Genomic DNA, 13,804 nt, shown 5'->3' with positions numbered 1-13,804 from the left:
GTCCTGAGCAAAGCAGGCACTGGGGTGGCAGGGGCCACACTCTGAGCAGGCAGGAGGAGGGAGGAATGCTCTGCCTGGCACACTGGGATGGTAGAGGTGTCACATGGGCAGAGCTGGGCACTGGGACACTAGGACACCAGTGTTGTCACCATGTTACTGTTGTGGTGGTGAGACTCACACTGAACATTACCCTCACTGGGGGTGACTGGGACTCACCAGGGGAGACTATCTGAGGAACCCTGGAGCACTTAAGGGACAGGATAAAGCTGATCCTCAGTGGACTTCAGCAGTAGGAGACAAGTTTGTCCCATATCACACAAAGGACACAAATAGGCAAAACTATCAAAAGGGTAAAATATGCCCCACTGTTTAATAGAATTTAGTCTTAATGGATGTTAGTGGAAAACAAAACACATGATTAACACAAACAGAGCAGATGGTTTAAAATCTGTTGTCAGTCTGGTGATGATTACACAGGCTATTTTTTCCCCTCACTGTCTCGCTGCACGGAGCAGGTGCAGCTGGGGTCAGTTAGTCCCAGTTGCAGTGTACATAACTTACACACCATACATACAGTAGCTTCAAAATAGAGATCTAGAGCTCAAAAAATAGGCATTCTTCTGCAAAATCAAATGTTTAGTTCCCTTATTGACAATGAGAGCAGCGTTGTGCTGCCCTCAGGTGGCTCAGACAGTGGCAGCTCCACCCCAGTGTCCTCTTATCCCTGACCCCAGACTTACAGTTCTGGTTAGTAAATATACAGAATAAATCACATTTAAAATATATACATTGGCCTTAAAAAAAAAAAAAACACATTTACAGTTTATCAACATTGGAAAAAAAAAACAACTGGGTTTGTCCCAGGTTGATCCATGAGTAAAAATCAGTTTTAAAAGGTTTCTGTGAACCTCTTTATGAAGTGCCACTGGTTGTAGCTATTTGAAATCATCATGTCCATGATGTGGCACTCAGATGCAGGCAGTGGATGCATTCAGTGTGGGACAGAAATCAGAGCCAGGGAAGCAGTGTCTTACCTGCCTCACACTGACCTCAAGTCCCGGACAACAATGGAGTTTTAGGTTTTTTCAGGGCTTATTGTCTTTGCTTTTCAGCCCAGAAGCCAGGCTGGCACCTCTTGCCTGTCCAGCCCACGGCAGAGCTGCCCTCAGGAGCAGAGACCTTCAGGAATGTTCAGGTGGGCTTTGCCCCCCTTTTCCATCCAACAGCACAAGGGGCTGCAAACAGTCCAGTCCAGCTGCAAACTCCCAACAGGATTGGGAAGCAGCTGCCTTCTCAGCCACCTTCTCCCTCTCCGGTTTGGATTTGCATTGGTGATGTTTTTTATTTTTTTTAAGAAAAGGGAAATGCATGGAATTTTCTTTTCCTTTGTTTGGAATTTTTGTAGCAAATGGCACAATCTTCGGTTCCCTTCTGGTGCTCTGATGCTTTCATTTGCTTGGCATGCCGAGCGCGAGCCAAGTTCAGGGCTCTTGGACATATTTAGCCATGCACTACTGAGCAGATCCTGCGAGAGAAATCTGTCTGGGAGCGATGCAGCCGCTCCTCCCTCCTGGCTGCAGAGAGCTCTCACAGCCGTTCCCCGCTGCAGCCACGGGCTGTGGCCGCGCTGGATGTCGAGGGAGCTGCTCCTGAGCCGAATTCCCCGATGCATCCGGGGTCAGCTCCCCCGCTGGGCAGCAGAGCCGCGGGGAAGGAAGGATCAGGTCCCAAACGCTGCTACTGTTGAACAATGCTCACGGCGGGGTTTGTGCCAGCAGCTCTCTGCAGGGAGGGGCACTGGGAAAAGGGGGTGTTTTCTCCCTAAAAAAGGGATAAGGGAGGGGAGAAAAGAATTTAAAAAGCATTAATCATGCTGCTGCTGCTGCTGCTGCTGCACTCTGGAAGGACCAGGCTGGGGGTTTGCATAGGCACTGTGTTGGCAGAGGGCAAACTCCATTGAGCAGCAGATCCAGACAGACTGGCCCAAATTCCCAGGTTTTTGGAACTGCCATTACCATCCTCATCACTCTGGGAAGGGGCAGAAAGGCTCACATGTCCAGCATGGCCGTGGCAGAGCATCTGCTGCTCTGCAGGCTGTGCCAGCCCCCTCTCAAGGGGTCTGCAGGTCCCACTGGAGGGATTTTGATCCACTTGGATTCCACGCTGCCCGATGCTGACGCGTTTGGAAAAGCGGCAAATAAAGCAGAAAGGTTCCTTCTAGCTCCGCAAGCTGCCAAATTGCAACAAGCCCTGTCTTCTTTTAGCTGCTGTCAGGCCTGGCTGGGGCTGCGGCTGCACAGTGAATCGCCAGCTCCCTGGCGGCTGCCCGGGGAGGTCTCTCCTGTGACACATTGTTGGCAGGGGATAAATAATAAGAGGCAGGACTCTGACAATTCAGTAGGGAAAGAGAAAGGTCCCTTGTGGAGGCTCCTCAGCTCTGTGCAAGGAGCAAGGGCTTCTCCGTGGCCTCCAGGACTGCATGTGCTGCCCCTTTGGGCTCTCCTCCTGCTGCCAGTCTGGTGGGAAATGCCTGACCCCTCAGAAACAGGCCCAAGGCCACGCTGTTATGTGTGACACAGAGCCAAGGGTGGGCAAGGAGGGCAGCTTTGTTCCCAGCCGCAGTGCAAAGTGTGTGGAGGGAGGCGGCTGGAGAGACCTGCAGGCACCGCTCGGTGCTGGATCCACTCTTCCCCCATCAGGAGGGGCACTGCTGGAGCAGCCAGGGGCGGGGAGGGGAATGAGGGAGCAAGCCTCAGTCCAGCATTGCATCCAGCTGGTCGGCCAGGTCGTCGAACATGTTACTGATGTCTTCCAAGATGTTCTTGGCCAAGTGCACAGTTCCAGGGTGGCTGGGGAGGAAAGGGAAGAGTCAAAGCACTGCTCAAAGGCTGCAGGTGCTGATGGGGAAGGTTTGGCCAGGCTGGACCTGACCCAGCAGCAGGAGCTCAGTACAGAGCTGAGCTTGAGCATGTGTGACCTGCGTAGTGCACGTATGACATGCCCATGCACAGCCTTTCTCCTGCCCTCCCTGGGACCTTTCCAACCCCACGTCGAGAGGCCCAGACCCAGAATTTCGCTCACCTCTCTGCCTCCTCCACTGTGATTTTCTTCTCTGCTGCCTGCAGCGTGGCAGCTAGGCTGGAGTTGGTCTGCTCCAGACGGTGCTGGGCCAGGGTGGCCCCCAGGGCAGCTGCCAAAGGCTTTGGTGATACCTTGCTGCCTGTTTCCAGTGTCAGTGAGCCAGGACCGGGCAGGGACCTGATCACATCAGGCACCGCCTCAGTGGCCGCCCAGGGAGCAACAGTGTGGCGGGAGGGCTGCAGGACCTGCTCGTAGATGGTCTTGGGTCCAGAGAAGACAAGCTTGGTGGATGCCACGGAGGTGTACTTGGCAGAGACATCTGCAAAGGAAGGGGACTCATGGTAGGTGGTGGCACAGGTCCTCCTCACCTCCCACACCAACATGGGAGGGAGCCCCACCACCACCACCTTGAAGACAGCTCCACAAGCCCCCATACCTGGAGTGGGTGTCCTCACCACAGCCGTGCCAACCAGCTCTGTGGGGCTGGGGGCTTTGGTGGGGCTTGGGGCCTTCTTCATCCCTTTCTCCAGCGACAAGATGCTTTTCTCTATCTCAGCAATCCTGAACTCCACACTGTCATCGTCAAAGGCATCCCCAGCCAGTGTGGGCTGTGGTGCTGGTGCCGAGGTGGGGGGGCCTGCGATGCTCACGGCTTGGGCCTGGGCATACTGGGGTGTGGGGGTGCCCCCCGCCTCTGCCTGCCCTGCCATGCTGAACGCCTTCAGCACCGCCTGCAGCGGCTCCCGCTCCCTGAAGCGCGGCCGGCGCTTCACCGTGTCTGACTCGGTGAGATTGAACTCTAGCACTGGCGGCTCCTTAGTGACAGCGGGGGCTGCTGGCTCCTTCTCAGCGGAGCCCTGGGGCTCTGCTGGCTGGGAACCAGGCTCTATGTCCGGCACAGCCGCATCAGCCTTGGAATGCCCACTGGGCTTTGGCCGCTGTTTGATGGTTAAATTGCCTTCTTCTGCAAAGGGGATGCATTCACTGGAGCTGTTCTGGGACGATGAAGAGGAGACCCCCGGCTTGGCCTCCTCCTCTGTGTCTGAGCAGGCATCCTCCTGCTCACCCTGCGCAGCCACCTCTGTCATAGGAGTGCTGGGCTCACTCACTGTCCGTCTCCGTGGCTTGCCGCTCTCAAAGGGGTCCCTGCTGTCACTGGAAAGTGTGGCACTGCTGGCGTCACTGCCGTCGTGGGATCCCTCACCCACATCTGCCCGGGGGAAACAGTCCTGAGTCAGGTGCAGTGGTTTTGGGGCCAAGAGGGGCTTGGAAGGACTCACACCTGGTGTTCCCTCCAGCGCAGCTGCCAGGCTCTTCACTGTCCTGCCATGGCCAGCATCACTGGGGGTGGCACTTGTGTCAACCACGTCCTGAGGGGCTGTGGGCTGGCACTTGGGGCTGGGGGGCTGCTCACCATCTGCCTCAGCAGCGAGGGCACTGGACACGGAGCTGAGGCGCTTGGGAGGCGGCGGCGGAGGGCCCTTGCGCTTGGCACGGATGGCGAAGGACTGGCTGCGGGTCACCTTGGCATCCGCCTGCAGACCGGCCCGCGGCATCTGGCTGCGGCCCGGCCGCCGTGTCAGCGTGGCGTAGGAGCCCAGGGTGCTGCTGGGGGCCCCCTCCTCCTCCTCATGCTCCCCATCCGACAGCGCATAGCGGTTCAGGCTGTGCGAGCGCTTCTTGTGTTTCAAGCCTTCGCCTCCATTGTGATGCTCCCCAGTGGTGGGTGGCTCTGTGGGGCCACACTGGCTGTGCAGGTAGGAGAAGCCTTTTTGGGCTGACGTCTGCAGGCTGCTCTTCTGTCCAGGGGAGATGGAGGGGAGATGTGCTAGGGCCTTGGGCTGCTCTGCTCCCAGGACGGACGGGGCCGTTGGGGATTTCAGGGAGACGTGTGGGTACATGAAGACGTATGGGGCTGTTCCCTTGCTGGGAGTCTGGGGAGGAGTACAGGGAGTGACTGCTGGAGTCCCGGCTCCTTTCTGAGCCATGGGCCGGGCGTACTGATCCATTCCTTCAGGCAGGTTCCTTTCCTTGAGAGGGCTGCCCCCACCGCCACCATTGGCAAAGCCATTCAGCCCCTCGGGGGACATGAGCTTCCCATAGGGCTCGGGGCTGGGCCGGCCCAGCAGGCTGGCTGGGCTCTCCTTGCTGCGGGGGGGTGCACAGGACTGCCCACTGCTGCTGCTGCTCTCGCCGCTGCCCAGGCTCTCCTGCGAGGGGCTGGAGAGGCGCCGGGACAGCACATTGTCCTGTGAGTGCCCTGAGCCCCGCGACCGCACCCCGATGCTCTCCTGGCTCTGTGACATTCCCTGGCTGCTCTTGATGCCGAGTGTGTCATGGCAGCTGTTGGACATGGCCGTCTGGAGCTCATAGCTGAGCTCACTGTCCTGGAAGGTTGTCATTTTGAGCATGTGTGGGGACTGGCACTCCCCATTTTCCAGTGATTCAATGGTGACAATGTCCAGGGAACCGGGGACTTTGCGTCTTGCCAGAGTTGCTTCTGCTTGATTGAGGCTTTTGCGGAGGTCTCTGAGCTTCTTGACAGCCAACATGATCTTCTTCTGGTGGCCTGCAGGAAGGAAAGGAACATTGGGTCAGCTCCCGTTTCCAGGCTAAGAAGAGTAGTAGTTATGTCACACATGGGGCAAAGGCCTCGGGGTTATCTAAACCCTGCCTATGGGAGGAGACAAACTACTGCTGGCATCTACCTAGCTGGGCCCAGCTCCAGCTGGCCAAGGAGAATTCTTAGAGGCAGCCAGGAACTGCCCTTTCTGGGTGCTCAGGACATGCCTGCATCTCCCAGCCTGAGGCAGAATGGGACGTGGGGACCTGGGTGGGAAACTTGGCTGCCCTGGGCCACTCCAGCATGGCAGGAGGGACTCACCCAGCTTGTTGATGCCAATCTCTTGCAGGTCCTCCCATGTCAGGTCCGTCACGATGGTGATGGAATCGTAGCCATTGTTTACCAGCTTTTTGTGGTACTGGGGCAACCCAATGGCACTGAGCCAGTCCATCAGGTCAGCCTGGAAAGAGCACAGAGCCACTGCCATAAGCATCGAGGAATGGGCAGCACCTTCAGCATCCCCTCCCTGATGAGGGGAGAGAGAGTTTCCAAGAGACTGTTTCTAGGGTGTCTCTGACTGCTTTAAAGCAGTCAAAGCTATTCACTTACAGACACCATCCTGTCCTATCCTGGGGTCAGAGAGCTCTGAAGAAAGGGGGTGACCAAAGGCTCAGTGCCAGGGACTCACCGGGATGTAGTTGGGCAGCCACTCAGCAATGCTGAGCTGCCCAATTTCTGTAGAGATCTTTTTCCTGTGGCCTGGTTTGGTCACACCAATGGCTGTCAGATCCTAAGGGGAGCAGAGTGGGCCATGGTCAGCAGTGGCTCAGGGAGCTGGGGGCAGTGAGTACCCACAGCTGGCAGCTCTGGGTGGGGAAGGACCTGTCTCACCTCCGGGGTCATGCGGCTGATGGTGGGGACATCATAGCCAGCGTTGAGGAAGTTGACAGTGTACGACTCCAGCTGGAACTCACGCAGCCAGTTGTAAATGGCTTCTGCATCCTGGGAAGAGGATGGGACACAGAACAGCCCATGACAGTGGCTGCAGGGGCTGGAAGAACCTGACTGCTCCAGGCAAGGTGACAGGATCTTTCTGGGAAAGACCCACTTGTGTCCTGAAGACCCAGTTCCCTGTATCCCTGGTGCAATAAGAGCTGGGCTGAGTGCCCCAAACATGGACCCAGCACACCGTTCCCCAGTTGTTCCAGTTACCTTCCCCTCGAAGAGCTGCTCAGGACGCAAGAATTGTTGGGAGAAGACCCTGTCTCCAGGAGGGCAGCTGCCTGGGGTCTGGAGGCCCTGTGGCCCTGGCAGAAAGGGGAGAGGAGAACTGTCACAGGGTCACTTGAACAGCGAACAGCCCCTTGGGCTGTGGGGACAGCTGTCTCCAAGTTCCCATGGAGTTGCAACAGCCCTCACCTGCTGGGGAGGTCCCATTGTGTGGCTCTGATCCCAAAAGGTGTTGCTGGAGGTTGTCACCAGTGGAGGGCAGAGGCTGAGGAAGAGGAGGAGTGAGTGGAGGAAGGACCCAGCTCTGGAGACCAGCTTTGTCCCACCCCCAGGAGCAGAGTGGTGGTCCCCATGCTGGGCTGCTGGTCACAGCTTCACTCAGCAACAGACTGGCCTCCCGCAAAAGATCTGGGCAGGATTTGGCTCAGGGCCTTCTGTTATCCTCTCAGGTGACACAGTACATGATGGAGATGCCGTGGGATGCCAACCACAGCCTCCAGCTCCACTCAAAAAGGCCAGCTGTGCTTTGGGGAACAACTAGGGTCTCCCCAGGAGCATCTCCCTGCTGAGTCCTGGCAACAAGTAGCTCTTTGCTGCAGGATACTCAACTCCAGCAGCCCCTCCTTTGCTAGGAGGGGGCATGGAAGAGGATGGGGCTCTATCTCCAGCCTGAGCCAGCACAGGGAAGCAGCACAGGGGAGCAGGGGCTGGTGCCTACCCTGGCATTCTCGATGAGGATGCTGGTGCTCTGCCCATTGGTGCCCTCGGTGCTCTGGCCACTGCCGGCACTGCGGATGCTGCCAATGCTGCCCTCGCTGCCCACGCTGTTCCTGTCTCCTGCTGCTTGGGGCAAGTAGGGAGCCCGTCAGCAGCTCCCCAGAACAGGGGGTGAAACAGGGCACAGAGGTCCCCAGCAAGGGACCAACACATGTGCCAACACATTGATGCCACTGATCTCCCACAAGATCCCTCCCGCCACAGACAATGCATCAGTTCCCTCCCACCTACCAGCATGCACAACACAGACAGGGTGACCTGGGTGGCAAGGGACACACAGAGGGCTGAGACACAGGGAGAGAAGGGGCTGCTCTAAGGGCTCCCCAAAACTTTTTCTGCATCTGCTCTCTCTCATCTGGCTGCTTCCCCATGGAGAGGTGGAAGGAGAGTCTCCCCCTGTGCCCCTGCCCAGGCAGGGCTGGGAACAGGGGAAGGTCCCCAGCCCCTCTCCCTCCCCAGGTGCTCCCCTGACCTGAGCTGTCAGGACCTGGGACCGTCCGGGTTAGGGTGAGGTGACCAAAGGCCGCAGGGCTGCTCGGGGCTGCTGGGTGTGGACACTCGTCGGGGAGGTGCTGCAGCCCCCCAGGGGGGGCTGGGAGGGCCCCGGGGGGACCCTGGCGCTGCTGTGTGGGTGCCACGCGGGTGACAACCATGCCTGCATTCAAAGACAAAACACACATGGTCAGAGGTCATGCAGGTGGCAGGGATGGGAAGGGGGGGAGAGCTGAGCCACAACCCCCAAAGCAGTATTCCAATCATGATGACAACCCCTGGGTCCTTCCCTTCCCCCCTAGCTAGCCAGGGCTGCAGGGCCGGTCTGACAGGAGATGCTGGGATGGCTGGAAAGGTTTTGCACAGGGGACTGTCCCCAGCATGCTCAGGATGGCCACTGACCTGTCCGCTTGCTGATGACTTCAGCAATGGAGGGGGGGAAGTACCCGACCCGGTCGGTGCCTTTCTGAGCATCGTGGATGTGCCCCTTCCATCGGCCATCTGGATGCTGCTCCAGGACCTGCCATAGGACAAGAGGGATGGGGCTGGTACCCAGGGCCATGGTGGGGCAGGGGGATGGGGAGCAGAGAGCAGCCTCACCGTGATGACATCTCCTGCTCGGATGTTGAGAGCAGTTGGGTCATGGAGGTTCCAAAAATCCTTCAAAGCTCGGACCTTCAGGATTCCTGATGCCTCTAAAGGCAAGGGACAGAGGAAGAAAGGAGGTGCCAGAGCACAGGGAGGAAAGAGGAGTCCAGGCAGAGCAGAAGGAGAAAGCAAGAGCAAGAAGAGGAGAGAAGAAAACATTAATACTGCAGAAAGGCCTCAATCCCCAGACACTGCCCCACATGTAGGATGGGGGCACATGTGAGAGGGGACTGGGATGCTGGCACTGATTTAGGAGGAGCACTGTTCAGGAGGAGCACTGGGAGCCCGGCAGGTCCCAGAGAGATGAAACCCCTCTCAGTGCTATCCCCACCTCACCTCTCAACAGCTGCTTGATGTCCTTGCTGGCGTGTGAGGTGGTGAACTGGTTGACGATGTCCAGTGCTGTCTGGTTGTAGGTGTTCCTGACGTTCACATCAACTCCACCCTGCCCAGGAGACGACACAGTTGGGCAGGACACTGGGCAGGACACTGCCTGCCACCAGACTCAAGGGAGGCAAGGGACCAAGGGGAAAGGGTGCTGAGTGACCCCCAGGGGTTGTCCCCCAGCCCCATCCCCACCGTGCTCACCTCCAGCAGGAGCCGCACCACCTCTGTTTTGCCGTAGAGTGCAGCCTCGTGCAGGGCTGTGCCTGTCTTTGTCTGCTTGTTGATCTCAATCCCAGCCTTCAGCAGCTGCCTGGTAGGAAGGAGGGAGAGGCATGAACAGAGGACATGGACATCAGGGCCAGGCACTTGGCTGCTTTACGATAGGAAGTGGACAACACCTTGCACTTGCTTTGGGGATGAGAGGCTGAAGCCCACAGGAGGAAGGTGTGTTTGGGAGGAAGTGGGACTGAAGCCATGATGGGTTTTTCCAGCATAAAGCAGGGAATTACCTGATGATCTCCTTGTGCCCGTTCTTGGCTGCCAGATGCAGTGGAGTGGTGTAGTTGGGGTCAGTGGCATCCTTGGATTGTCCCTCCAGCAGGGCGACACACAGATGGCTGTTCAGCAGCAGCTGGGCCACCTGCATGAGACACTGGTAACAACGGGGTACAGGTACCCCCACCTGCACCCTCCCAGTGAGGGGCTCATCCTTGGGGCCAGCCTGCTACTCCCTTCCATCCACAGCCCCAGGCTTGGCTGGAGCTGGACAGTGCTTGGCATGGTCACACTGTCGTGAGGGGCTGTAAAAGGTCACAACCAGAAATTGGGATGAAATAGTCTTCCCATAATCAGGCTTTTCAGACCAAGCCCTAAAAACCTCCAGTCTCTCCAGCCCAGAGCAACTCTCAGCATCTCAGGTCAAGCCAGAGGCACAGAGCAGTTATTTCTACTGCCCTGTTTATAGCTGCAGACATTATAGATACTCCAAAAATGGAAATATCCCCCTGGTCCCCTCCGAGTGGGGCACAGAACAGTCTGGCTGGCTGTGCTCCATCCCAAACCAGTGGTGCTAGCAGGGCCAGGGTCTCACAGAGCACTGTGTGGCACTGTCCCTAAGAACTGTGCTGGGGACCTGGAGCAGGGCTTGATGCTCAGAGCTTGGTAGGATTAGCCAGCTCAGCCTATCCATGCTAAACTGTGAGCAAAGCTGGGGTGGGTGGGGGAAGGCTGTGGAGAACCAGGAGCAACAACTCCCGGCTTCACTCCCAGTCTAACACTGTCTTGCTGTGAGGTCAGGGGCAAAACCCACAGCTCCCAGGTTCAGGATCAGGCTCTGTCTGGCCACAGGAGGAGGCAGCTGCTGTCTGCCAGGCTCCAAATCTCGTGGTGGAAGGAGAGCAGTTGTGGCCAGACCCCACACTTTGCTCCCAGAGGAGCCAGTGGGCTCCAGAGCTGCCCCTGGAGAAGTCCTTGGTGCAGGGCAGAGCAGAAAGAGAAAGCAAGAATACTCACCTTCAGCCGCCCAAACTCGCAGGCCAAGTCCAGTGGGGTTTTCTTCGCCTTGTTGATGAGGCATGGGTTTGACTGGTGCTGGAGCAGCATCTCTGACTGCAGGGGAGCAACGAGGTGCAGGACTCAGCATCACCCTGCAGCCTCCCTCCCTCCCACCCAGCACAGCATGGCAGGGTTTGCCCCCACCCAGTACCCTGAGGACCCCACAGAGGGCACACGGGTGCCTCTGGGCTCTCACTCACCACCTCGTAGTGGCCGTACTGCGCCGAGAGGTGCAGTGGGATCTGTCCGTCCAGCGAGGCCATGTTGACGGAGGCGGCGGCGCGGAGCAGCACCCGCACGGGCTCCACGCGGCCCTGCCACGCCGCGTAGTGCAGGGGCCGCATCCCTGTGGGCAGCGCGGCTCAGCAGGGCTGGACACAGCCCCCAGCCTGGTGCAGGGGGCTGAGCCAGGGGCCGTGCCTGGGGGTCACCCCTTACCGTTGCTGTCCTTGATGTCAACGGTAGCCTGTGCTTCCAGCAGCAGCGAAATGAGGTCCAGACTGCCGCCCAGGGCTGCGTGGTGCAGCGCTGAGAACCTGTGGCACAAGGTAGGGCTCAGCCCAGCCCCCAGCCCCACTGTGCTGTCCTCGCAGCACCCCCCGCATAGGGACATGGGCTGAGGGCTGGGATTGTCACTGGCTGTTCATGGCGACATCCTCCCAGATTTCCCACTCCCAGTGCCTCAGATTTCCCATAGCAAAACACTGATGAATCTCTCCAAGCTGTCTGTGCCCCAGGGCTCAGTGAGGGATGCAGGCACATTATGTACCATGGGAAACCCCAGAGAGAGGAGTCCCTCACTCCATGCCCTCTGTTGGGGGAAACAGGCAGGTTGGAGAGAGATGCATCTCCCCTCTCCACGGGGCAGCCAGGCAGCCACAACACTGTTCACAGCATCCAGCAAACACATCAGCCTTGTGGCCACTCCTGCCCCCTCTGCCAGCTGCCCCCTCCCCATGCCAGCAGGGCTGCCAGGAGCCCATGGCAGAGCGTGGGAGGTTGCTGGTAATGAAAGAGCCTAGTGTCTTGGGGCTGTGAAAGGGGCCTGTCTGCCTGGCACTCCCCTGAGCTGTCACGTGAAGGGCCAAGGCCAAGGGAGGGGTCCCTGTGCCACTGGGGATTAGCCCGTGAGCCACTCCAAGGGACATGAGGGGCTCCTGACAGCACCAGCCTGGGGCTCCAATGGGCTCTGCAGTGTCAGGGACACAGCTCATCCAGCATGGCTTTCCTCATGATCTGCATCCCCAGATCCCTGTGCAAGTCTCAACATTTCAGGAGGGACACTAACCCCAGCAGAGAGGGCTCCTCCTTTCTCCAGTACACCCACCAAATCCCTGAGCCACAGCAAAACCTCTGCATCAAAGTCTGAATGTGGGGGAGGAGGGGTACAAAATCCCCCTGACCCATCCCTGTGGGGTCCCACTCTGCCCTGGGGTGGTTGCACAAACCCACACTTGCCCACCCCATCCTCTCCAAGCCCTGAGCAAGGTGATGCCAAGGACACCACCAGCACCATGGCTCTCCCAGGACACACACTGCCATTCCCATGCTCATGTCTCACCTCCCCATCGTCCCCCTCCTGTGCCCCACACACTAAACCCAGCACACTGCCCGTGTCCCTCGGGCAGGGAACACACCCTTTACCCCAGTTCCCACCATCAGCCTCCTGGAGTTGCCCAAGCACAAACCCTGTGCCCTATCAGAATCAGATCATTGCTTCTATTATTAAATTCTTTTTCTATTAAGCTCCATCTGTACAGTACTATTTTAAGATGGAGCTATCCTGCACGTTCCCAACCCCCCGCTGGCCTGTTAGGACTCATCATGGACACCTCTTCCTACAGAGCCCTCCAAAAGAAAACATGTAGAAATTAGGTACAACAACAGCACATAAAAACAATGCTAATGACTGACAGGTCAGAGTTAATTCAATAAGAATAATATGCTTATTTATTTTATGAGCCTTTGTGGTTTCTTTAACTCCCAGTACCTAGTTTATTAAGTACTTGGATTTTGGAAGTGATGAGCTACACAAATATGCTGTGGTCACTGGGCAACCTCACATTTTCGTTTTCTAACTCCCCCCAAAACAATGGGATTTTGCTTTTGGGATATTAAACAGAGGCATGAGCATGTGCAGGCACTGAGGCCGGCTGGATGCTCCTCTGAGCTTCGACATAGGGCACTGGCTGGACATGGGGCACTGGCTGGACACACTGCCATTCCTATTCAACCCCCTCCCCACAGAGGAGCACATTGAAGGGATTTATGAAGGATTTTCAGGAGGGATTGAGCACTGCCCTCAGCTTAGATCCAGGCAGGCTCTGGGATGTTGATGTGTTCTCCAGCTCCCCTGGAAAGCTGTGTGATACCCTGAGCTGCAGGACTGACTGGATACCAAGGAGAGGAGCCCCCTGGGCTGGCAGCAGCACCCAGCACCCTCCAGGGGAGCACTCACCCGTCCGCATCCTGGTAGTTCACGTTCAGGCGCTTGGCAGATCCCAGGAGCTCTGCAGAGACAAGAGGTGAAGGTCAGGGCAGAAGGCAGAGCCTGCAGGCCCCCAGGCCCCGACATGAACCCCATCCCACAGCCACACCCACCTCCCAGCGTGCAGAACAGCGTCTGGCCCATCCCGGGGGTCTCTTCTCTACTCTCCTCTGCCTCCACTTTCACCTCCACGAATCTCAGCGGGCTGACCCAGCTCGAGCTTAGCACTTTCCTGCCTCCATCTCTCCTGCCCTATCCATGTGTGCCCCCGGGATGGGTCAGACCCCGCAGTTCCTGCCACCCTGGCTTGGCAGAACAGTGAGCGCTTCCCTCCACTTTATAGGCACTGACACACCAAAACTGCTGAGTGGGGCCATTTTACCCCCCACTCGCTCCCTGTGCCCGCCACTGCCACTGAGGTCTGGCCCACACACCACATGGTTGGCATTTTTATGGCCAGGGCAGAGGCTGAAGCTTTCAGCTGTGAATGCAAGGACTGTGCTACCTTGGATATCCCCATCCCCCTGCCCAGCCCTCCCTCCCCTTTAAGGACCCAAGGATTGTGCCACCTTGGCTATCCCTAT

The 13,804-nt window shown here is 57.8% G+C and overlaps 1 protein-coding gene across 5 annotated transcripts in view; it reads right to left on the bottom strand.

Annotated features, from left to right (window-relative positions):
- Positions 1 to 340: 340 nt before the first annotated feature.
- The window catches only part of CASKIN2 (CASK interacting protein 2), a 52,816-nt gene continuing 39,352 nt past the window's right edge, over positions 341 to 13,804 (bottom strand). For 2 of the 5 annotated variants that reach the window (XM_059864789.1, XM_059864787.1), the window contains exons 3-20: positions 13,191 to 13,242; positions 11,171 to 11,268; positions 10,933 to 11,078; positions 10,691 to 10,786; positions 9,688 to 9,818; positions 9,380 to 9,488; positions 9,128 to 9,236; positions 8,744 to 8,838; positions 8,546 to 8,663; positions 8,124 to 8,306; positions 7,593 to 7,714; positions 7,064 to 7,139; positions 6,857 to 6,951; positions 6,536 to 6,646; positions 6,333 to 6,434; positions 5,966 to 6,104; positions 3,082 to 5,650; positions 341 to 2,849 (exon numbers count right to left, since the gene is read on the bottom strand). In XM_059864789.1, coding sequence (XP_059720772.1) covers positions 2,753 to 2,849; positions 3,082 to 5,650; positions 5,966 to 6,104; positions 6,333 to 6,434; positions 6,536 to 6,646; positions 6,857 to 6,951; positions 7,064 to 7,139; positions 7,593 to 7,714; positions 8,124 to 8,306; positions 8,546 to 8,663; positions 8,744 to 8,838; positions 9,128 to 9,236; positions 9,380 to 9,488; positions 9,688 to 9,818; positions 10,691 to 10,786; positions 10,933 to 11,078; positions 11,171 to 11,268; positions 13,191 to 13,242 — 4,448 coding nt within the window. In that variant the 3' untranslated portion in view covers positions 341 to 2,752. Of the gene's footprint in view, positions 2,850 to 3,081; positions 5,651 to 5,965; positions 6,105 to 6,332; positions 6,435 to 6,535; positions 6,647 to 6,856; positions 6,952 to 7,063; positions 7,140 to 7,592; positions 7,715 to 8,123; positions 8,307 to 8,545; positions 8,664 to 8,743; positions 8,839 to 9,127; positions 9,237 to 9,379; positions 9,489 to 9,687; positions 9,819 to 10,690; positions 10,787 to 10,932; positions 11,079 to 11,170; positions 11,269 to 13,190; positions 13,243 to 13,333; positions 13,523 to 13,804 lie in introns of those variants that run through there. The other 3 variants (XM_059864792.1, XM_059864791.1, XM_059864790.1) reach the window with 3 other exon arrangements.

The sequence above is a fragment of the Haemorhous mexicanus genome, chromosome 20 (genome assembly GCF_027477595.1).
Source record: "Haemorhous mexicanus isolate bHaeMex1 chromosome 20, bHaeMex1.pri, whole genome shotgun sequence".
Taxonomy (NCBI): domain Eukaryota; kingdom Metazoa; phylum Chordata; class Aves; order Passeriformes; family Fringillidae; genus Haemorhous; species Haemorhous mexicanus.
Note: the sequence above shows the minus strand (reverse complement) of the source record. Positions and strands in the feature narration are given on the sequence as shown.